This window comes from Semicossyphus pulcher, unplaced genomic scaffold, assembly GCF_022749685.1.
Source record: "Semicossyphus pulcher isolate SPU_LCO1_2020_fin unplaced genomic scaffold, fSemPul1.0.p SCAF_7, whole genome shotgun sequence".
Classification (NCBI taxonomy): Eukaryota; Metazoa; Chordata; class Actinopteri; order Labriformes; family Labridae; genus Semicossyphus; species Semicossyphus pulcher.
Genome location: NW_027211748.1, coordinates 25,879,211 through 25,904,469, shown reverse-complemented (window position 1 = coordinate 25,904,469; position 25,259 = coordinate 25,879,211). Strand labels below are relative to the sequence as shown.

General features: G+C 42.0%; 2 protein-coding genes across 3 annotated transcripts in view; one reads left to right on the top strand and one right to left on the bottom strand.

The window, feature by feature from the left end:
• Positions 1–6,552, top strand: part of tox (thymocyte selection-associated high mobility group box) — a 42,516-nt gene extending 35,964 nt beyond the window's left edge. For both annotated transcript variants that reach the window (XM_069685004.1, XM_069685005.1), the window contains 4 exons: positions 424–504; positions 624–1,112; positions 3,959–4,110; positions 5,119–6,552. In XM_069685004.1, coding sequence (XP_069541105.1) covers positions 424–504; positions 624–1,112; positions 3,959–4,110; positions 5,119–5,155 — 759 coding nt within the window. In that variant the 3' untranslated portion in view covers positions 5,156–6,552. The remainder of the gene's footprint in view (positions 1–423; positions 505–623; positions 1,113–3,958; positions 4,111–5,118) is intronic.
• A 14,040-nt stretch (positions 6,553–20,592) lies between these two features.
• On the bottom strand, positions 20,593–25,245 carry cryz (crystallin, zeta (quinone reductase)). The gene is given in 8 exon segments (XM_069685211.1): positions 20,593–21,239; positions 21,448–21,543; positions 22,253–22,354; positions 22,720–22,869; positions 23,011–23,062; positions 23,150–23,340; positions 23,970–24,116; positions 25,043–25,245. Coding segments are annotated over 8 exon segments (1,008 nt in total). The 5' UTR covers positions 25,151–25,245; the 3' UTR covers positions 20,593–21,077.
• Between the last annotated feature and the right edge of the window lie 14 nt (positions 25,246–25,259).

Sequence of the window (25,259 nt, the reverse complement as noted above, 5' to 3'; positions counted from 1 at the left end):
AGTTTCTGAGTTTCTGAGTTTTGGCAGTGGCAGATGAAACAAAAAGAAAGCCCAGTGGGACGGCATAAAATGTCTATCCTGTTCAGTAAAACCATAAAGGAAGAGTGAGAGGCACAGCAAGTAGCTTCATCGACTGTGACAGGAATCAACAGTTTTGCAGAGACATCAGCTCTAACAATACCACTGAGACCACCAATCATTACTGAGCTTGCAAAATTGTTCCAATTGGCATGTCAAGTGAATTTTCTGATTTAGAGAAGAGTTGTTGAAGCTGCCTTGGGAATTCATCAGTGTGCTTATGTGTTTTAAAAACTGTGTCAGCTGAGTGAAACACTGTGATTGATGATACTGTTTTTCACAGGCTGTAAACTGTTCTGTAAAGGTTCGTAGTCCAACAGATGGAGGTAAATGTTTGTGTTTCAGGTGTACAAGAAGAGGACGGAGACGGCTAAGAAGGACTACCTGAAACAACTGGCTGCCTACAGAGCCAGCCTGGTCTCACAGGTGCTACACAAAAAACACACACACACACACACACAGAGATCATTTGTATAATTGGTGTTTAGTTGATGTCTCAAAGGAAACTGCAAACTGATTTCCTGTTATCCTTTTTTCCTCCCCAGAGTTACAATGATCCATCTGAAATGAAGCCGCCGCACTCTTCCTCCACATCTTCCTCTTCTTCTACCTCAATGTTTACACCCAAACCTTCAGTCTACCCTTGTCACCCAGGCCAGCACCCTTCCTCCAGCTCACTTGCCCATTCCCACCCTCTCCCTCCCCCTCAGCACCCGGGCATGTACATGTCTTACCCTCACCCGTCACACCCTTCTCACGCTGCGAGCCCCAGCCTCGGCCCCCACTTGCCCCCTCCCCACACCCAGATTCACCCCCAGCTCCATGTTCTGTCCTCCAGAGGGACCGTGCCGAGGCCCAGTGTCCCCCACCAGGGAGCTTTGTCCCTCGGCAACATGGCAGCGGCATCCACCCCTCCTATCCAGGTCAGCCCTCCCCTCCATAGCCAGGCACACCTGGGAGGGCTGCACAGTCCACATCATCAGCAGCTCAGTGGACACTCAATGGGAATGACGCATTCGCCTGCCATCTCACAGGTCAGTCATCATAGCACTTAACCACCAAGCCCAAAGATATACTTTAACAGCTGTGGTTGTAGCCGCTGTAGGTTTTATAAAGTGTTACTCAAGCAGAAGGAAAAGGTTAGTTTTTAAAAAAAGTTGATTAATCCTCCAAAGTAAGCGCTGAGGTACGGAGGAATAAGACACGTCAGGATTCAGACAATTCACCGTTGGTTTTTGTGTTTCTGTGGGATTTGTTGACAAGATGAAACATTTAAGATATTTCCCAATGTTATTGTTAAACTAATACTATTAACATTTGAGTAAAAGCAGCCACCTGTCATATCAAGGGACATTTATTGTGCATGTCCGGCCATCCCCGCTCTGGAAGTTATCGACCCAGTCAAATTATGCCATGTTGGATTTTCCATCAGATAATGCATCTTTTATTGACCTGCTGTGTCCCAATCCATTCGACAGACTAACCCAATCCAACACACTATAGACTGATGTTAACACTGGGCTGTTTATGCAGATGGTATTTAAGAAATACACATACCTGAAGAGAAGATAATGACATTGGCTGACGGCTGTCAATAAAGAGACAGCGTCACGTTTTTCTGTAGATTCAATAGCTATTTTTGTTTTCCACCCTTCACTATTTACGGATCATAATAATGTTTTTTTGCAGTGGCTCCTCCATTTTTTCTCATTGTTTGACTTATTATGTCTACCAGTATCTCCCTCAAAAATCAAACATCGTTGAAAAAGACTTTTCTGAGGACACCTAATGTAGGCGCTCATCCCGTGTGAGCTTCATTCAAAAGTTTGGAATCGGGACGCCGTTCCTTTCTTCAGTTTATACTTTCCTCTTTTGGTCATCAAATCATTTTCACACACACGCACGCACACACACTCACTCTTTCCATTTTCTCGAGGTAACAGCTTCTTGCTGATTTAAAAGCGGCAGCAAGGTGAATGGAGACGGATGAATATATCTGCAGAGGAGACAAAACACACACACAGTAGAAATGAGATGAGTGCGTCAGCATTTCCTCACAGACCTCAGCGGACCTCCTCTATATGGAGGAGAAGTGACATGAAAACTGATATATAATAAGTCCGTCCTCTCCTGATTGCATTCATCATAATTATTATTTAGTCTGAATCGTTGACCAATGTTTTTTGTGGTCCGTAGAGAAATTGATATGACAACAGAAAGATATCTTTTTCTCTACTTCTGTCCGTCCCCGTCTACCTTTTCCTCGTGTAACGGTCGAAACAGTCACTCAGCCTATCAATCAGCCCCTCAGTTGCTCTTTTGATAGTCACTCGATCAAGACAGGAGGACGTCAGACGAGTACCTGTCATGTAAATGTGAGATCGTATAATGCTGCGAGTGATTTCTCAGAATAGTTAGAAACTCGGGGATGGAGTGCCACAAAGTCTTTCTGCCATTGTCGCCCTTTTTACGGAGCACTTTCAAATCTCACACTCCCATGATCCCCATTTCTCTCTCCCCAATTTTGGATATAGTTAGCAAAAAAAAAAAGTAAAGCAAAAGAAGGAGAGGACACAGTGACAGAGCTGTAAACTTTTTTTTTTTTGCTGAGTGAAGAGTGAGAAGTGATGGGGGAAGGGAGAAAGAGAGAGAGAGAGGGGGGGGAGAGAGAGAGAGAGACAAAAGAGGCAGATGGGGTCTTTGTGAAGGAGTGAAGGAGAAGAATTTGCTCAACAATGGATGAATAGGTGAGGTAGAGGAGGAGAGGGGGAGGAGAGGGGGGAGAACCCAACCACCTGCTGTCCTCCTCTTTCTCCTCTTTCACTCACAACACTCAGATTAACTTCCCTTTCAGCCTCTCTCTCTCTCTCTCACACACACACACACACACACACACACTCCTCTCACTGCACACACTCATTTCCCCCTCTTTCGAATCCGTGTCTCCTCCCTTAAGTATATTTTGGTTAGACGCTCACCTCCTATTCCCTCTCCTCCTCCTCTTCTTCCTCTGCTTCCTCATCTCCTCTTCACTTGTCTTTAGAACTCCTCCTCCCAGGCAGATAAGAAATCACTTCAATCATAAATGACAGCTGATGAATCGCTCTCCTTTCCCTTGAGCTCGTTTGTTTATTTCTCTGTAAATCATTTTACCAAGAAGTTCTTATCACTGATGGAGCTGCTAGAAGTTACACACAAACAGTCAGTCATTGAGCAGGTGTGTTGTTTGGTACAACAGTAACAGCAGGTAGTTGAAGATGAGACAGAATGATTAATACAAGTGATTAACTTTAGTGTGTTTACTCTTGGTCTCTATTAAAAGAGATCATCAAAAATATCAGTAATTGTTCATGTTTACTGAATAGAAACACTTTAAGCTCCTTCTCCCAGCCCTAGTCTGTCACTGTGTTCACATTGTAGCCATGAGCACAAGTTTAGTATTAAAGTACCTTAGTGGCCTCTGCAAGCTGAGTGCAGCGGACCCCGTCAGTTAACGACCAAACGAGCAGCCAAAGCACAAAAACCAACACATTTAATAAACGCTGGTTATACGTGGTTGTGCTTTAGTCAGCTGCCAATTTTTTTCTTTCATCCCAACTTTAAAAAGAAAAAAAAACGGAGGGCAAAAACATCCAGAACGTTCTGTATTTCTTCGCTCCAGCATCACCTGCATTGCAAGAACAGACAACTTGCCAGTGGCATTGCTTACCTGGTATCTCAGTCAATCGAGTAACAGCAACAGTATATTATTTGTCAGGATTTTCCAATGCTCATTTTAGAAGCGTTTTCCATTCCTCAGTGTGATCAGCTCTCGACACATACCGAAGAATGTTAATGTTGACACGTAATAAAGACTCTTTTTATTCACTAACTTTTCCAGGGCTACCACCAGTCCGACTTCCAGCCAATAGGAGGAGGCATGCTAAACAGCGGAGCAGTGATGTCATCATCAGTGGACTACCACCAGATGGGTCGACACACGCCGAACCACCACCCCTCTCTGGACTGGAGCACTGATTACCATGGCAACGGGTAGGGATCAGCGTTTAGTTTAGTTTAGTTTAGTTTATTAGTTTCACATAAGAATAAAAGAAGTCACAGAGCACATGAAGACGTTATAAAGGCATGCGCGTGGATGTGGTAGGAACCTGTAAATAACTTACATCCAGAAGTCATGCAACAGGTAATACAAACCACCAAGACATCAGCTTTCTCATGTTAAAGTGCAGAATTAAGTTAACAATAAATAGGGGAAACAATGGAAAGAAAGGGAATGTTAACAAACAATATCTTTAGTGATTTACAGCAGATAATTTCTAAGTATTTTTATGTACATAGACAGTGACACAAATGAGCATTTTCATTACATAAAATAACTGTCCGACATTACATTTAATCTTAATAATTAAGAATGAATTAAATTAAATTAATTAAAAATAATAAGAGTGATGACCTCCACCAGGGGTCTCCAACCCTGCTCCTGGAGAGCTACCTTCCTGCATGTTTTTTGTTTCTCCGCACTCAAACACACCTGATTTGAATGATCTGCCCGTTATCAACCAACTGCAGCGTCTCAGGGGATTGATAACGAGCAAAACAATCGAGTCAGGTGTGTTAGAGTGCGGAGAAACCTAAAACATGCAGGAAGGTAGCCCTCCAGGAGCAGGGTTGGAGACCCCTGACCTATACCTTCTTGCCGCGCTGCAATGATGTGCAGGTGCACTCCAAAGCACTCTGAGATCACTGTTAGGTCTGGTTACAGATGCAACTGAGAACAGATTTAGCTAACTGGACTACAGACTACAATTATTCTCCTGCTTGAATAGATCAGCCTGTGAAGCTATATCAAACCATGTTTTTATTTAAATAGGTATCTGCCTAAAAGAAGGCCTTACTTTTAAAACGTGTGTTTCAAAAAATAATCAGTAAAAATCAATCAATTGGAAGATTTATTGTCCTGAAAGTTACCAAAACGTAACATCAGCCAAATGTATAAAACAATGTGACAGATGTTTCTAACTCTCTCCTCCACTCCCGCAGAGGTCTTCAGAGGGACAAACATCTGTACCTGAGCTAATCTCAGGACAAAGTGACACCAAACTTCAACCGAGCCCTTCTACTGCCACACCACGGAACCTCTACCCTCATCTCCACGTGAAACCAGGCCAGCCTGCTCCGACTTCGATCCGCTGAGGACTCAGTGGACTCATCAGAACACCTGCGCTTGAACTAAACTTGAGTTAAGCACTTCAAATTAAAGCCCAAGCAGTGTTGAGAACAGGAGGAAGTACTTTCTTTCCAGATCTGTATTTCCCCCGGCTGGTCTGACATCTGTTATTACTGATCTTTTATGTGCTATGATTTGACTTGAACATGTGTGTAGCAGGAGAGGTGGGCAGGTCCTGTGCTGTGATCAAGGATGATAGGTGTAAATACTCCAGCCTCCCTCAGAAAGAAATACTCTGTCTCATTTTCTGTCTGCTCTAAAAAGTTCCTCATCATGTAAAGACGGTGTTTACCGTCTGCTCCAAAAGGCTCTGAAGAGCACGTGTAAATCCTGTAACATAATTGTATGAGCTGTCAATTTAAAGCCAATTGATTTTTTTAATCTCGTTGCTGTTTTCCCTCTATGGCCATATTCAAGAGAACACGGCACGTAAACAAAGGGTTAATAACCAAATACGACACACACGGTGTTTCTGACTGGTTCTTTAATTAGACGAATATAAGCCTCCAGTTTGAAGCTGTGTGGATTTAAGTCTCACGCTCTGATGGTAGAGGCAGAAAACATATTGTGATTCTGATCAGAACACTGAATTCACTCTGCTTTATTTAGCTAAAGACAAACAGGAGAAAGAGGTTGAAGCACCTGAAGCTGTTTGTTGTTGTTAACCCGGCGCTGACTGTGAATAATTGTGTAGGATTAAAGAACCGACGGTGAGGCTCAGATCTGCCTGCTAGAAATTCAGTGTATTTTAGTCCTTGAAATAATGAAATGTCAAACAATTCTTTGTTGGAAAAAAAAAGAAAGAAAAATACTCCTTTGTAAGATGACAGCTCCTCCTCCTGGCATATGTCTGTTGATGATATTGATTTGGATCCAAACTGTGTGTAGGTGTGTGTGTGTGAGTGTGTGAAGTGTTAATGAGAAGGCTGAGTGTTTGATTGGGCTGCATGGTCCCTTTTGTCATCTCTATTTCTCTGTGCACAGAGGCTATTTAAGAAACTATATCTGTTGCTGGTGGGCTGTGTTTAAATGTTTTTTAATCAAATTGAGTTTTGTTTTAGTGTTAATTATGATGATGATGAGAGACACATCTCTCTTGCCCTGTATCTCTTTGTATTAATGTGTTTTTGACAGATGAAAAGGACTCTGGGCAACAACAACCATGAAGATTTTCTTATTTTTAGATTCTAATAATGTGTTTGAGAATAAAGTCGGCGCTGCATTGATGTGCAGCCATTACTCCAAAACCTGCCTCTTTCATGCTGTTTATTTCTGAACACTTTGTGACAGTTGCTTTAATTAACTGCACATAATAATGTACACCTTTACCACCGTGTCCTGGCCTATTCAAAGTAGCAAAGCAAAACAAGTGTCTTTGAAGTGTTGAAAAATATGTATTTTTAACCTCTGTTAGCTCAGATCGGATCCTGTCAGAATAGTTTTAACAGAAATTAGATGACATGTTTTTCTCAATACTGTTTCAGCCATGTGAGTCATTTTCGTCCAGACTGAACCACTGCTGAATAGACTTTTCTTCCTCCTGAGAAATACACCCCTGTTAAAACCTCAGAAGGTCTTTGTCCAACACTTACCCCGTCTTTCAAGGTGTCTCCTCAAATCTCTTTCAATGGTCTGGATCAGATTGCAGTCTGTCGCGCACACAACAAAAGTTATTTTTATCTGTCTTTAGTAGAGACTACTTTCAGTGCAAAGGTCGTCACAGTTTACATAACTTCCCTTTAATTTGTGCAGAACAAGTACAATATTTTAGTGCTATGTTTGTCTGATATAAAATAACGGAAAGACATTAAAAGCTGCACTAGTCAATATTTTAAAAGAACAAGGTAACAACATTTGGATGGGATAAAACCTGCTCAGACTATCATCACTACAATCTGCAGTCGCCCCCTTTAAAGTCGAGCTGAAACGGCATTTCGAGAGTATCTATCTTCCGTATCGTGACGTATTTCCGAGTGAAACAGGACGTGCAGGCGGGACATATCATTAGAGGGATTTGATTTGATCGTTGAGAAGTGGGCGTAGACAGACGTTCTCCACAGCGCAGCAGCTAGCTAACTGACCGAGCGTTCTTGGTGCTCTGCGGCTAAATGTTGCAGATCGATTGGTTGAAATTGTTTGGTGCTAACTTACGTAAGCACACGTGAAATTTAGTTTTACCGGAAGAAAAAATGATCAGATTTTTTTGGCCTATATTGTCAAATAGATGCACAATATTACCGGGGATGTGATCTAAAAGGATTAAAATTACATTTTCCATTTCACCTCGACTTTAACATCTTTCAGCGCACTGTTTTGGTTTAATTGTGCACAACTGCTTTGGTTCAGTGTCTCTGCTTCAGTGTCATTTGCAGCAGCAGCAGCAGCAGCAGCAGCAGCGTCCAGCTGTTGAATGAAAAGCTCAAAAGCCTACTGTTCGCTACCTCCTCAGCACCATACAGCTAAAAGACTGACTATTTGACCTCATGTACATTTGTTGGGCGACAAAAACCACTCCAAATACAAATCTTGATCCATGTCAGCTCAATGTGTTAACAGGCAACTGTTTGTAACAAGCTAGAGATAGAAATAAATAGGTGATAATATGTCAAACTATGATTGATATTCAGCGTTTTTTAGAATCCTGTGGTGATCAAAAATGGATGAAGGCTGCTTTATTATTGACACATCTAAACCTGACCACCGGGGTCAGCCCTACAAATGGGTCTGTATGTGACTGACTGACTGAGTGACGGTACTTTCAGAGCCGTAGAAACAGAGAGAGTCGCGACATCGCAATGGCAGATCATGGAGCATATTGGACCTCCACTGACGCAACTCTCTGTCTATACGGCTCTGGATACTTTGTTCGGTGGAGTAGGCGGGGCTGCTCCTCCGCTGTCCTCCGCCTACGTCCGCAGCACGCACCCGCTTTCAAACACGTTGTCATCAACAGTCCTTGTAACACATCGCCCACAAAAGCACACTTTCACCTGATGCGGTCAGCCACATACTAGGTTATGATCTAGTCTTGTTAATTTAGATGTGTGTCGTACAAACTCTGATTAAAATGGTCATGCGTAAGAGGTACAAACTCGGGCTAGAGTTGCTCTTAGAGAAATATAACAAAAGTGGCACATTTAAACATTTCACTTTAGAATGTCAGAGGTGGTAGTTCCTAAAGGACATCAGTGTAATGGTTTGTTGCTGGGTATAAGACAAAGAGCCTTTCTGATGTAGTGATATTGTGTTTATGGGATAAACATCAGGAGCTCCTCTCTTCCACTAATCCCCATCTTGATGATTATTTGTCTGATTGACACTAGAAGACATAACGAGTAATAATCACTGCACCTACAACAGCTGCACCAAGATAGAGCAGTGACAGTGTCCAAGGTGAGAGGGTATTTAGAGTTCTGACATGTGTATAAATCACACTTGATTTATATGCAGTTCAATGTTTCTGAAGAAACAAGCCTACAGTGGGTGTGTGGGCGAGTCAGAGCCCACCAGGCGTTTTTTCCTATTGCATTAAACATTTGCATTTCACACACAGATGCCTGGGGACACACTTACATTAATGCGAACGCTATAGTGGTGGTGCTAGTCTAGGTGTTAGTGCAGGCTATTTGGTAATAGTTCCATTTTTTTTTAGGTGCAGCTATTTCCACCTGATCAATCCGGCCTGTAGTAGTTGAATCTTCATCCTGAACTGTTAGGAAAACCTCAAGCTCCACAAAATATGACCAGGGTGACATCTGCATACATCTGACATTTGACAAATGTCAGAAGCCGCTTCACTTCGGTTCTGTCTGCCTTCCTTGAATGAATCAGTTTATTTGTAAAATGATTTGTTTAGGATACACACAGCCTCTATCAAAGAGATCAGCTACTTCTCTTCTTTAATTACATTCTCTCAACCAGAAGGTGACATTTCAGTTCCATCTCAGACAAAAGTCAAAGATTACAGTAACTCAGTGTCAGCAGCTATACACTGCCCCCTAATGGCAACAAGAAGGAGCTGCACCAAGTGTCTTTTCACTCAGGTACACTCAAAATCCTCAAATCAAGTTCACAATTGAGTTATAAAAGCAGTTTAGTTTACTGTAATCCATATGTACGTTCTTCTTTATATTTCAATTTGTCACAAACTGATAACGGTCACTTATATTTAACCGACGTGGTGTTTAAGGTTGAAAGTGAGGGCAAGCAGAGCAAAGCAAGTGTAAGGGGTCGGACCTCCACTTCCAGGATGAAGGATGGTAGATGGGTGAGTTTATGCTCCCTTATTGTTTGGTCTCTGTGAATGATAACAAAGACTATGGTAAGTGTATGGTATTTGTTTTTTATGATTTGGTGGCAGACAAAGTTAGCAACTATCTAATAAACATTGATTAATAATTAGATGGACTATATTTATATGGCACTGTTCAAGCTACCGACCATTCAAAGGACTTTACACTACATAATATTCATCCATTCACACTCACACTGATGACTGAGGCTGCCATGGAAGAACCTGCCCATCAGGATCTCACCTCATCACATTCACACACATTCACACACATTCACACAACGACAGGGGGGCATGTTGCCCAAAGGCCACTTTGACATACAGACTTAAGAGGCTGGGGATTAAACAGCAAACAGTGGACCACAGACTCTACCTACTGAGCCACAGCTGCGTGTATTCGCTAGATATTTCTCTGAGGAACACTTGAAACACAATTATGAGAGTAAATATTGGACACTACAACTACAACTGTAAATGAAATAATGTCGCTCCATGTCTGCTACGTATATAATAAATGAAACAGCTTTTTGCCTACATGTTCTGATATAAACGTGTGTGCTAGATGGCACAACACGAGTGTGTAGCTTTCTCTTTTCTTCCTTTAAAATACTACACACATAATAAAAACTTAATTATAGTACTGTTACATGCGCTCCCCCTGCTGGCTATTGGTGTTAATGTCTGTACTCACCACTGCTAATTCTTTCAGGTGTTGGTGATCCACCTGATTTGGAGGAGAGGCCATAAAAGGGAGGGGCAGAAAACACTACTCTCTCTTCCTCTCTTCTGATGGCTTCACAGCAGCTTCATTTGAGTTTTGCTTTGTGCATTCTTTACTTATTTTCTGATGGGACCGGTAGTCTAGTTTCTTTACTAGGGTTTAGTTTTGGTTAAGTTTAGCGAAGAAGGAAAGGCACCAGATCCTACTGCCCTTTGTGGGCTGGTCTGAGTGTCTTCCTGCTTTTGTTTGGTTTGGCCGGCCCATCAGTGTTTGTTTAGGTTTGATTTTGAAATGGGTTGTTTTTGCAACTACTCTGATTCTTTATGATGTTTGGCCTCTGTGATTTGTTGCCTTTGGTGAGGTCATAACAAGTACCATATTGCAGTGACTCTGAGTTTTGCACAGCATAAGGTTGAGGATCTGTAACTCTGGCGAAGACGTCTGATGGTGTAGGTTTGGTGTGTAAACTGAACTGCCTGTGGGCAGCATTTAGAGGTCGGCAGTGCGACCAGTGAAACCCAACACACTGCAAACAGTCGCCCTGTTGCCAAAATGGAAACCTAATCCAGCAGTGACACAGAAGTCTCAGCAACCGGTTACAGTCAGCACACAGGTCAAAGTCACCGCTGCTGCAGTTTGTTTCTGTTCAGGTTGATGTTCTCTCTTAATCACTGAACTGTACAGAAATATTTTAAGGTTATTGTCTTTAAGTGTTTCATTTTACGTTGTCTTTGTTTTCAGAGTTTCGGTGTGAGTATAGTATTATGCTCTCATACATAACCATGACTTATGAATGAATGTAATGTACTTATTGCGAGTATCCAAGAGCAATAATAATTTAAAGTGTATACATAAAACATAATATGACATATTTAAGAACAGTCTCTTTAGTCTTGTATCACTTTGTGTACATTTTCACCACTTACCTAATGAGAGCATCTGACAAAACAATCTCATCTCAAGGTACATTTAGAAGCTGATCTGGAGCCTTTGACCATATCACATAATATTTACCAGCAAATGGAATTTGCTTGCTAAAGATTTTGGTGAAGATCGCAAGAAGATCATTAAAATTGGGGTGCTGGTTTAACTCCGTCAGTAGAGCAGGCGCCCCGCAATCAGAGGCAAAGTCCACATCCTTGGTGCACGTCGTCCCCATCCTCTCCTCCCCACATTTGCTGTCTATCAATTCCATCAATAAAGGCAAAAGGCCAAAATAATCCTAAGAAGATAATGAATTTTAATCTAATTTAATGTTACAAAGGCTGACTTTGAAACTCAATTATAACATCTTTACTTAAAACATAAATATAAAACAACCCCAAACAACTGTAAACAAGACGAGGTCAAAACCTAGTATGTGGCTGACCGCATCAGGTCAATGTGCGCTTTGGTGGGCGATGTGTTACAAGGACTGTCCATGACAACCTGTTTGAAAGCAGGTGCACGCTGCAGACGTAGGCGAGGACAGCGGACGAGCAGCCGAGGAGCAGCCCCGCCTACTCCCCCGAACAAAATATCCAGAGCCATATAGACAGAGAGTCGCGTCAGTCGAGGTCTAATATGCTCCATGATCCGCCATTGCGATGTCGCAACTCTCTCTGTCTCTACGGCTCTGAAAGTACCATCACTCAGTCAGTCACATACAGACCCATTTGTAGGGCTGACCCCGGTGGTCAGCCAAAAAGTTGTATGGTTTAGATTTGCCAATAATAAAGCAGCCTTCATCAATTTTTGATCATTTATTATACTTTATATACATTTATTATCACCTATTTATTTATCGGATGTTAAACTCAATTTCAAATTAAATGCTTCTGACCTTTATTAAGCATTAAGAACCATAAAATAAGGCTAGCGTATTTTTCTCTCCAGTGCCGTCGGTGGTTGGCTGGATGTCTTCTCAGGAATCACCAGTCTCAGTTTCCTCCTGGGGGAGGATCCTCCCTCCTCTGACAGGTACTCCTGCTGCAGCAGTGCAGCAGCTGCATCACTTGTGGAGGACACACTGAGTGTCGACACAGTGGGTGCAGATACACCTGGTACTGACACGCCTGCTGTCTGCATGCTGCCTTCTGACACCACGGCTGCAAGTCCTTCAGTTAGAGACAAACCCTCAACTGTGGGCCCGGCAGGTACGTGCACAGACTCTACCTGACTGTTATTGATTGGCAGATTCTCCACAGTGGTCACTGGTCCAGGGGCTTGAGGGGTCACCCCAGAAAAAACATCCACACTTGGAGGTGGCTGAGTAGGAAAAGTGAGGCTCTCTTTGGTCTGTGGTACTTGAGATTCAATGGGTAGCTGATGTCCTCCTTCAGCAGTCTGAAGACCTGGCCCAGGGGCTGGATCTGACTTCTGTCTTGCTACAACAGGAGAGCTGGCCAGTAGCGGATGGCTCTGCAAGAGGGATTGCACTGGTGCAGGAGTAACAGCTGGGTTTGCTATAAAGCTTGAGGCAAGTCCTGCGGGCTGGGAGGTATGAAGAGGAAAAGTGTGTATTGCACTTGTTTGCAAAGGATGCACAGTTTTAGCTTGAAGAGAGGTAGCAGAAGACACGAGGCCTGCTCCAGCTTGTCTGATGAAGCTGTCTGGAGCACCGTTAGGAGCCATGCTGGGCCCACTGAATACTATGTTGGGAGCAGCTAGACTGCTGGAGAGCAGTGCAGTAGATCCTGGGCCCATAGACATCAAACTGCCTCCTTGAAGAGAGAGGCTGCTGCCAGTCAGTCGAGAGCCTGCTGGACCAAGCTGGGAGAGGTTGGTAGTTTGACTCCTGTCAGTGGCAGAAAGGGATAACGAATGATGGGCACTCCCCTGAGCCAATCCAGCTCCATGATACTGAATACTCCCACTTTGCATGTTTTGTCCCTGACCAATAGCAACGGCAGAGCCTGTTTGGTCATCAGTGTTGGTGGTATCACCCAGTGGAGAGTTCTCGAGGTGTTTTATCTCACCCTTGTCAGCTTTAGTATCTTTCTCGCTTCCTTGCCTCTTTTTGGAAGTAGAGGACATGTTGCTCTTCTTTTCTTCCCCACTCTCTCCTTCTTCCTTCTCTTCCTCACCATCCGATCCTTTAGCCTTGGCAGATTTCTTAATTTTCTCGCTGCTACCCTTTTTTTTCTTACCCGAACTTACTTTACCTTCCCTATCTTGTTTGTCCTTTCCATCATATCTTTTGTCTTTACTCTTCTTCGGGCTGCTCTTCTCTGTGTGGCCCTGCTCAGTTTTCCTCTTTGGATAGACTTTGCTTTTTCGTAGCGGGTTTAAGTTTAATTTAACCTTTAGCAACCGACTTGACTGGACTTTAGCTTTGAGTCTTCTTCCTCTCTCCTTGCCTCCAGAGGTCTCCTCTCTCGCCTCCTGCTTGTCCTTGTCTTGACCGCTTCCCTGCTCTAGGTTTCTTGACCTCTCCAGGTCAAACGTTACATTTCTTGTTTCTCTTCTCAAATCCGTGTTCTTCATAATTTCAAAATGGTTGTGGTTTAGATTCCTTGACCTGTCAGTCTGTCTGTACTGAGAGGGGAGGACATCAAACAGAGCAGAGTCTCTCGTGTTAGTGTGATTCCTCCCTTCCCTCATGTTCTGCTCTGGTGGTCTGTATGTCCTGTGGCAGCTCTCACAGTGTAAAGCCTCGTACCCTCTTCCCATCTCCCTGAGAGTGTCTAGTCTCTGACTGAGGATTTCTTTCCGTGGATGAGAGGAAGAGTTTGTGTTGCCATGAGAATGAAGTTTGCTTGGGATGTCTCTGCCTAAGATTCCTTGTTGTGTCCCAAGCCTTCGTCTTTCTTCCTCTGTCATCATCCTCAATCTTCTCTTCTCTCTATCCTCGTCTGCCTCCATCCCTCCATTTAATCTGCTGTTCCATCTCATCAGGTTTGACACCATCGCTCTTTGACCTACGGTGCTACAGTCCGGGCACCTAAACTGATTGCTGTTTTCTTCATCTCTGGACCTGAACTGGCCACCGTAACCATTGGCCCTTGCATCCAACATCATGTCTTCCCTTTCCCAAGGCTGGCTGCTATTTGTTTGCAAGGAGAGGTCCCTTCTCTTTTCATTAACATCAAGGTGATTGACATGGTGACTTTTCACTGTGCTGCCTCCCTCTTCTTCCTCTTTCTGGCTTTTAGTTTCTTTTGGTTTCCTCCTCTGATGCACATGATAGCAGATCAAGACGACCATCAGGGTCAAGCATGCACCACCTGAAGCACAGCAGGACAGGATTTTACACAGTGTTGCCTCTAATAATAACTGCATTCATTTATACAATTCTACATATATGTGTAGAGTATCCTCATTACATTCAGCATTTCTGAATTAAATAAATTTCTCTCTAGTAAGTGTTAAGTAAACTAGCTTTGCAAGGTCTTTTGTCATGTAAGCTAGCTTTCATGTTACCATTTAGCTTTATTTTGCTCAATATAGCCCTCCTGTTCTGCTATCGGTTGTTCCTGTCCCCCAAAGTATCTTTATCTTTCCTTGCTCTTTGACCCCAGAGCTATGTACAGGAGTAAGCCATTCATGTCCCGTGGGTAAATCCATGTTGACTTATCTTAAAGTAATAATCTCGAAGATTTTCATGTAAATACATGTCTGTTAAGTCACTATCTATCACTGAATGAGGTAACACAATGATGATTGACTGATGAAAGCCTTTGCATTTGCAGTGTTACAGACTGGGTGTCTGGAGCGACTTTCGTCAGCCCAGTTAGTAACGCCTTTTCCATCAGCCAGCAGTGGTTGGTCTGCCAGAGAGGCTAGGCTGAACAAACAAAGAAAAGTTCGATGACTACAGATACATCTTCAAAAATAAGTGAAAAGAAAAAGAAACAAATGACACTCAGATGAAGGCGAATAGTTTAAAAACTAAAGTGACCGTCAGCGAAGAAAATCAAGAGTTACAATCGGAGCCAACCGTGGACGTCACACATGTGACACTGTCTGGATATAGGGACAGTGCTCCCACAATTACCCGTTATCACCAACGAAACTGAAATTTTCGATATTATCACTTTAGAGCCCAAACCTTGATAGTAGTTTTTGAAACCTAAGCAGGTAGTGTTGGGGCTAATCTCTATTAAGTGGATTTCCGGGAAGGCAAGTGTTCTGTTTGAACTACACTTGTAGTCTGAGTAATATTGAATTTCCTCCCTGGGATCAATAAAAGATTATCTTATCGACCAATCACGTATCAGCAGGCTGCGGCGTATGCAGGAAAAATAGGGACAAAAGGCGGAACGTAATCCGCCGTAATGCCATCCCGGCTCCCATCAGCGTCATCTGACGACGATTTAGCTTCTTATTAATCTCTATAAACAGCCATCTGCAGCAAGTTCAGCTAACAATCTGCTCTACATCTAAAATTCAACTTGAAATGAATTCCCTTAACGCTGTGTCAAGAAAGCCTTTCAGCGTTTAGATTTCCCGACTTCCTCGAATGCATCAGATCGATCCGACCTCAAGAAACAATAATTTTAAAAGTTTTCTTCTCCTCTTGAGGACAGACCTGACCAAGCTTGAATTTTTACTTCTTACAAATCTACATCATGATGTTGAAATTTCGGCAAAGGTAAGAACCCGTTAATAACAAGTAAATCACAAGAAAACGGTTTCTCTTTCTGTAACAATGCAGCACGCGGTAAGGGAAGTCTTGACCGGAAGTCGATTATCGCTTACCGCCCGGCACGTTCAACGGTGATCCCAGAGGCTTTATCGTCTCAGAGTGTAGCCGATGGGATCCGAGATTGTGTTGGGGCAAAATGTAACCAAACTGTGACTGTTGCACAACCTTAACCTATGTTTTTTGTATTTTAAACACTGTCAATATAGTTAATGTCATAATGAAACACATTTTAGCAAGTCATGAGAGTCATCCAAAAAAATCCCTTTCAGAAATAAAATAAAAATACAACATTAATTGGAACTCTAAGTTTGTTATGTTTTCCTTTCTACCTTGAAGAAGTGAAGAAGAAGTTTATCACAGTATTGGTTAACAGTCACATATTTGTTGGTATTTCTGTGCCGCCTAACATGCTTTGACATTTTTAGATTGTTTAACTGCTGACATCGTCACAGCTCAACTAAACAAATGCTTTATTTTAATCGTACTGTGTATCGTTCTCACCAATGAAGCAGATGACTGCAGTGATGGCCAGATCTCGAGCATACAGCTGAGGGGTCACACTGCCTCTCATCTCTATCTGCACTGTGATGTTCTGATTCGACGGGACACAGTTGGCCTCTGTCAGCTCCAACACCGTAGTTACAGCCGGGTTGTCGGCGCTCACACACACCATCTTACGGCCATTATAAAGGGTCTGAAAGGAGCAGGGAGAGGAGGGGGCAGGTGTAAGTCAACAAGTCCTCTCGTGATCGTTTCTTTCTTAAAACAACTACATATTATTGTACATATAACTGGATATTTTAAGTTGGGTAAATATACTTGCTGGTCTAGTTTGAATTGATTTCAATGCAATCAACCAAGTATCAGTCTTTTATAGACCAATGACAGAATCCCAAAATAACCTGCACCAGTAAGTGGATATAAAGAAATTACTGTTTTTTAGCAATACAGTGAGTCATAATTTAATGTTTCCACTATGTTGTTATTGATTTAATCGTGTATTTTCATGTGCCGTTTCTGAAACAAGTCAGGTTGAAAAAGAACTCTGCACCTTGTCAGGTTGTTGTATGAAGTTGGACAGGAAGGCGGCCAGTTCCAGCAGCTGACAGGAGCAATTCCATGTGTTGAGGTCCAGGTTGAGGTTTGTCAGCCAGCTGAGGTAGGAAAAAGCCTCAGCGGGAGATGAACTCAGACGGTTTCTGGACAGATCCAGAGTGTGCAGGCTTATTAACCCATCGAAGCTAATACCGAAAGACAAGATCATTGTGAATATCTTAAGCTGGTGTTGCTAAAACTAATTTATTGATTTTCTTTGAAAGAAAAAACTGTGCACTCCTTCTAAAAACTAAATATAAGACAGCATGTTAAATAGAATGTTTTAATTATGTACTAACCTGTTTCTATCCAGATGATCTATCAGGTTATCAGACAGATCGAGACTTTCCAGATCTTTAAGGTCATTCAGAGAGAAAGAACCAGAATCCAAACTGGTGAGCAGGTTTCCTTCCAGCTTCAGGCTCCGCAGGGCCTTGGTGCCTTTGAGCCAGCCACCTTGGATCTTCACATAAACATCCACAGCCATTATATGCATGTCGTTCTTTCTCAGTAAAAGAAGAGGAGTGTGTCATTTCTGCAAAACGTCTGCCTGTGTGGTTTTTACTCATTAGTAATAGAATATCCACTGGATCATCCAAATTCTATACGTCGATTTCACAACTAGCAAGCTAAAAACAAGGAAGTTCAAATAACTTCCAGAGATTCATTTTACCCACCATGCTGATGAGGTTGTGTCCAAGGGCGAGGACCTCTAGCTGAGTTAGATTGATCAGAGCTCCGTCCTGTAGAGCCTGGCTGGTCAGGAGGTTGTGGTCCAGCAGTAAGGTGTGGAGGAAGGGCAGCTTCCTGAAGGACTGTTCGCCCAGCACTGAGATGTGGTTATGACTCAGACCTGAAAGATTCACATACACACTTAGACTCATAAGTGCAACATTTAAAGTAACCGTGTGTAGAATCAAAGCTGACCTATGATTGTAATGTTGCTGAGGTCAGACAGAGACGCAGTCGGGACTGTGGAGATGGAGCCCTCTGTTAGCAGCAGAGCCTGGGTCGTGTCTGGAGCATCTAGACGCACACACAGTTAAAACACGTGATGTTTATCATATGACTGCATGTGTGGGAATATTACATTAGCTTTTGTGTGGGGAACTGTTTTTTAATGTGTGTGTGTGTGTGTGTGTGTGCGTGCGTGCATACGTTACCAATTATGTGAGCCATTTGATGACAGATGATGGCGTCTTCAGAACAAACCACACAGGTAGCAGGACACGACGGTACAGGCGACACAAGCAGGGCTCTCAGGACTGACAGCAAAAACATCAGCAAAACACCTGCAGAGCAATTTTCCAAAAATAAAACTAACCACAACAAAACTTTATAAAAAAATAACATATTGGGAGAACACTGCTGATTTTGTGGTGATCTACAGCACCTGTTTGAACCTGCAACAGACAGACTGGATGTTTGTGTTTATGATAGAAAGCCATCATGTGAAGTACTTACTGGTCATGTTGTGTTACAGTTAAGGTAACATGGCGACAAGGTGACATCTCTCTCATACTGCTGAACGCTGATACAGCTGCATCGCTGTCACGATCCTCATCTGTTCCACGTATTAAAACACATCATTACATCTTTGGATAAATACTATAATAAGCTGTCTCCTCTCTGCAGATCTGCACAAGTCAATGTAGACTCAAGCCAACAACAATGTCTTTGCCTTTTGTTCTCAGGCTTCGTTCTGTGCTTTTCACCACAAAGTTATTCTGTTGCTTTTGCATGAAAGCTTTACAAAAGCAAACCCAGGTAAAAAAACAAAAAACATTTTTTAATTCATCCACTCTTACATTATGACATCATGAATGTAAAATGCAATGAACCCTGACAGTACTGTTTGTACTCTAAAATCAAACATGTATTTGTCCCGTGTTTTGTTACAAACGAGATCTTGGGCCAGTACGATTGATGGTCCTGATGTTAAGCTGGCTAAGGATGGCTTGAGTGCTGTCATGTAGACCTGTGAATCTAATTTGTGAAGACTAACATAAATGAAATGAACTGTTCTTCAGGTCGGCCTGTCCTTGGACAAAATTTACAAATGTCACCAGTGAGCCATTTCTCATGTTTGTTCGTTGTTTGTTCGGAGTTGCTAGGCAAACAAACAGCGGTGGATTTGTTGGCTATGAACTGTTTGTGTGTGTGTGTGTGTGTGTGTGTGTGTGTGTGTGTGGTATCATTGGGGGAGGTGGAGATCGTCCCCAGAGGATGCTGACTGATGGATGAAAGCCAGACATTGTAGCAGAATGAGGCCTATCATGTTTCTGCTGAAGCTCTCCTCTTAAAGGACATTCTCTTGTGAGCTGTCCTCTTTAAGGAACAAATGTGAGTTGTCCACAGCAGAAACCCATAAAGCAGAGTGCATCGACAGAACGTGATCACGATCAACCAGAGAACACAGGAGCAAAGAAACGGAGTCTGATGGTGTAAAATGCTGACAGACTTTCAGCAATGTCATCTCACATGACGTTTAGTACTTTGGTGTGTTTGAGCAATTGTTCCTTCAAACCTGGCAAAGATACCTGCACTGAATAAAACAATCCCATTAAGCAGGACAAACTTGCAATGTTAAGCAATTTAGCAATATTTGTGTTGTTAAAAAATGTACAATCAGTGTGGTGGTCTGCTTCATTTTGTAGTCATTTTGTATATCTTTGTAGTTGTTTGCTTCTGTATGTTGTTGCTTTGTGCTTATCAAAACATATCAATCAGCTGTATGCAACAAAGTAATCTCAGATGAACCCACTGTACACTAACAGCCTAACTCCAAACTAGAAATGAAGAGTCTAGTTAACAGAGTAAAAAAAACATTGAGCAGTATTTGAGCTCAGGAGTCATTTGAGAACAAAGCAGAGCTATTCTTAAAAGTGCATATTGGAAATAAATCTCAATGTTGCTCATATCTACTTAACACAAACTTACTCACCTAAAACCAGATCATTAGTGTAGATAAAAAAGCACAGGGTTTGCAAGTTATTATATCTGTTTGTTAGTTAATTGGTCTTTGGCTCAATCAAAATCTATCCCATCACCCCACTAGTCTCCAGAGGCACTTACAGTATCTTCTCCCTTTATCTGGCAAGCTTGTGACTGGACAATACTTTTTTACAGGTAGATGATTTTATTTCTCCATATACCTCTAGCAAAGCCTAACATGATGAGAGTGCAAGATCATTTGAGAAACCTCTACACACTGCTTACCTCTCGGCAAAGGTCCACCCCTGCTGACGACATGGTACGTTCCATTCACAAAACAATCCATAAGAATGATCTGTAGCGCTGTAAAGCTCCGTCATGTAGCGGTTGCTACAGAGCCGTGGCAGGTACTGTGTAAATGTTTCTGTGTAGCTTAAGTTACCCTCTGGAGCATGCTCAGTAGAGCTTGCTGTCACCTGAGAGGCACAGATGTCGTGTGGGACACAGTTCCGTGACTCATAACTGAGCATTTATCTTGATTCTTTAACCTCAATATTAAATAGCATTACCACAAAAGATTCCCAAACTATGTATCTTTAATTTATTTATTTTATGTTCAATAACAATTTACAGCAAAAAAAAAAAAGGTTATATGTATTTTCTGTATTAGCCCTCTTAGGATTGTTGATCACAGATGACATTTGACAATTTTGCTCTCAAGTTCATTGTAATGTGTAAATTAGATGAATATTAAAATAGGTATTTCTATTGCCTAAAAACGTCCAAAACATTTGCAGTCATTGTAACACATTCATTTTTAACAATGTCATTAAGAACTACCAGCATTAAAATACTGAAATATGACTATATATATATATATGTTATCAATAATCACTCTGGCAAACAGAAGACAACAGTGATAATTTCAACATTATATTATATATATTCAATATGTATTATATGACGTAGTATATTTTAGTATTTAAAGGACATTATTAGTAATTATGTTAACCAATGTTTGCTTTCACTGCTCCTCAAGAGTCTGCTACTTTATGAAGAGCCGAACCTGACATGGTGACCTTTGACCTTTGATGTAAGCATATCATCACATGGTCAGAACAATCTTCCCAGCGGCTCCAGGAGACTCAATGATGTCATGGTGAGCCTTGTCGGCCTTGTCCAGCAGGTACTGGGAACCAACAACGGGATTCAGCCAACCAGCTTCCATCCCTGCATAAAGCAGCGCTCCACACTCCTTCGTCTCCTCCTGAGGGAGGAGGATAGGGGGGGTGACTATATTGAACTGAACTGATATTCTATCAGGGTTTGTTTATCTTGTTATCTTATCTCTCATGTGATCACTGTAAGCATCGGCAGAGGCTAACTATAGCTAACAGAAAGTCCCATGAGGTATAATCAGCATGTTAATTGGCTGGTGGTAGCATGTAGTCACAGTGTAATACATTATTTTTTACCGGTGTAGCAAAGAAAAGGGCCACTCCCATGATGCTGCTCTCTTTAGCCATGGTATCTCTGGGGTTGATCTCTATGGGGCCTCTGGAGCCCACAATCTGAATAGAAAGAGACATGAAGAAGTATAAAGAAATGTACTAAAATGAGCTACACTGGGATTTAACTACTGTAAAGAATAGACCAACTATGTAAGAGACAAACTACACTAAAGGCAGCACAGCCTACAGTAACTGTGATATTTGCTTCTCTGTACTCGTCCTGTTAGATCTTCGTGCTGCATTCGACTTTCAGACTAGAACATTTAATTGGCATTACAGGATCTGCATTAAGTTGGCTTAAATCTTATTGATCAGATCGATCTCAGTTTGTTAATGTTCATGATGTGTCCTCTTTGCACACCAAGTTAGTCATGGAGTTCCACAAGGTTCTGTGCTCGGACCGATTCTTTTCACTTTATATATGCTTCTCTGGGTAATATCATGAGGAAACACTCCATTAATTTTCATCGTTATGCAGATTATACTTAATTATACTTATCAATGATCCAGATGAAACCAATCAGCTATCTAAACTAGAAGAATGCCTTAAGGACATAAAATAAAAAATAAAAAGCATTTCTTCAAACTTAGTTCATTTAATTGAATTGAATGTTTTTTAAATTACCCTTTTTGTGGACAATATTTTAGTCACTGTCAAATGTGACATGATGTCATCCATAGCAAACTTTGAGAGGACACTTATGTAGGAATGTCTGGTGCCATATGAGACGATTGTAATATCAACCCCCTGCACGTTAGTCCCACTGACCGTAACACGTCCTCCAAGGGCCAACATCTGGAGGTCTTTACTTAGGTTGACATTTGACAGCATCTCCACTATCACATCTATGCCTTTGCCCTCTGTGGCTCCCTGGAACAGACAAACACACATGAACACAAACACTTTAAAAACTCCATATTTCTGTAACCATTACTAAACCAACATCAGCTTTTTCTCCACAAACAACAAATAAGAAATACAGATTAATGCCTTAGTTAGTTAATGCCTTATTATTAATATTGTTATTGTATTTTATTGTCTTTTTGTATCCATCACTTATTTTACCCTGTCCTTTACTTTGAGCTGTTGAAACAAGTGAATTTCCCCCAATGGGGGATCAATAAAGTCTATCTTATCTTATCTTATCTTATCTTAGGCTTATTGAGCTTCATTAAGGACAAGTTCCTTTCCTTCTGATGTTCCTGCGGGGTATGTGTGTGCTTGTGTGTATATACCGTGATCTTGTCTATGTAGCCGTCTTCTCTGTGATTAAAGGCCAGGTGAGCTCCGTTGTTGAGAACCACCTTCATTCCCTCTGGTGTCCCTGCTGTCCCTAACACCTTAAGACCCAGGGCCCGGGACAACTGGCACGCTGCCACACCAACCTAAACACAACACACACACACACACACACACACACAGACAGACAGACACACTTAGTGTGTAGATGTGGAAACCATTTTTATTTTTCTAATGTAATAAGATCGTAAAGAAAGACAAAAGTAGATCGGGGAAAAAGTGCACACCCCGCCACTGGCTCCATGGATGAGGACGGTCTCTCCAGCCTTGGCATGGGCTCTGCAACACACCACACATCAGTTTAGGGACATCTTAGTCAAAACATTTGTGATAACCAAACCAAACCAAAGCGTGGCTTAGTCTTACTTGTGCACCAGAGCTCTGTAGGCGGTGAAGTAAGGGATCCCAATGGCCGCACCCTGGTTGAAGTCCAAAGCATCAGGCAGTTTGTGCACACAGTCATCAGCTGCTACAGTGTACTCTGCATAACCTCCAGACACCGTGGACGTTGTGAACACGCGGTCTCCTGCCTGGAAAACACACATGCACAATATTTACTCATGAAGTGGTTGCATTGTACATGACAGCAGCAGAAGAAAATGCCACAATCCACATCCTTCTCCCACCAACTTGTTATATCCGTCAGTGTCTCTGGCTTTAAGTAAACAGTCTGTACTTTTGCAGCAACCATTTTTGCATCCATGTAGGCCTGTTTATAATACTTTACAAGCTGCGAGACATACCTGTGCTCTCTCTCCTCTCCATGCTACACATATATTATGTGTGAATTGATTATAGCCAGTTAAGCTACACAAAGACAGACAAATACAGAGAGCCTAAAAAAGATGTAAGCCACATCATCACGCACTGAATCCATTGTAACACTACATCCCCCTTACAGCAGCTGAAGTTACTAAAGTTGGAACATTTGTAAGAAATTGGATTTTCATTGATGTGAGAAAACATGTCTTTAATCCAGCCAATCACACATGAATTGTAACAGTAAATCTGTTTTCTGTCCCTGGTACCACCTGTACCTGACCGAGGAAATGCCAGAGAGAAAAGCAGGCATGCTGCTGCTCTCCTGCTGTCTGGATACACATCGACTCCCAGCAGCTGAATAACAGTTTATGTTTTCTTTACTTTTTTTCTTGAGAAAAAGTGTTTTTTTTACTCAGACCTTTACAGCATTGACTCCTTCTCCTACAGTTTCCACAACTCCTGCTACATCTGTGCCTGGTGTGTAAGGCAGGGTGGGTTTACGGGCGTAGGTCCCAGACCGGATGTAAGTTTCGACAGGATTCACTCCACAGGCGTGGACACGAATCAACACCTACAACAGAGAGACATCGTAGCAGAGCTGTTAGTCAGCTGAAAACCATTATGTAATACATTTATGATGGATACATACATTAGATACTTATGTATGTAAAAGGGATATAAAGATTTTAAAAAACAACAACATATCTACAGCAAAAGTAAAAGCACTCTCACACCTTTTCATAGGCCTTAATCACAATTTATTGAGTGGCATTAAAATGATGAGGCTCTTCATCATATATTTAATTTGACACTGGTAAACAGCAGAGAGGCCAGCAAACGGACAGTGAGGTTGCACTGTAATATGGTAGAGTTTTCATGTATAGTTTGGCCCTATGTCCTTTCTTTATTAATAAAATCACACTGCTCAGTTTTGACCAGGATCACAACAAATTCAATGCCACTATTTGAAAATAAATATTCGTTTCAATATAAATGTGCTTGGTAAACTTTGACAAGTAGTCATGATAAATTGCACTATATAAGTAAAATTAGGTTTTGCAAAAGTCAAAATAATCCAGACAAAGTGTTGTTTTTTTACTCAATACCAGTTGTATGAGATCAAGTCAATGATGCGTTCAGTCCATAAATAGCCACTAGAAGAACTTAAATTGATCAACAAAAAAAACATATGTAATATTTAGGATTTATAATCAGGTATAAAGGGACTGGGAAAACAGAATTAACCAACATGACACGAACGCCACACATTGCGGATTGTGCGGTATTGCAGAAAACATGCTTACTGTAAAGTTGTCTGTTTGTACTTATGTGAGTGACAGATCTGGTGATTGTGCAATCAACTTTAGTACAACAACGCCGTGATTTTATAGCAAACATCAACTTTACAAAACGGTTACTGAAGTTGTTGGTACAATAGCTGAACTTTAACCTGCGAGCTGTTCTTGTCCGGTCAGCTCTAGCTGTAGTTAGTCTCACCTGTCTGTGTCCAGGCTGAGGGACGGCCACATCTGAGCAGAGTTTGAGCACTGACGGAGCTCCAAACTCACTCACTCTGATGGCTCTCATCAGCCTGCAGCCCGACATATCAGACACACAATTTCAGAACGTGCAGTGCGGAGCAACGGGACGAAATACTTCAGCGACGGACAGTAACTTCCGGGGTCTCTGTACAACCTGCAAAATGGATTATGTT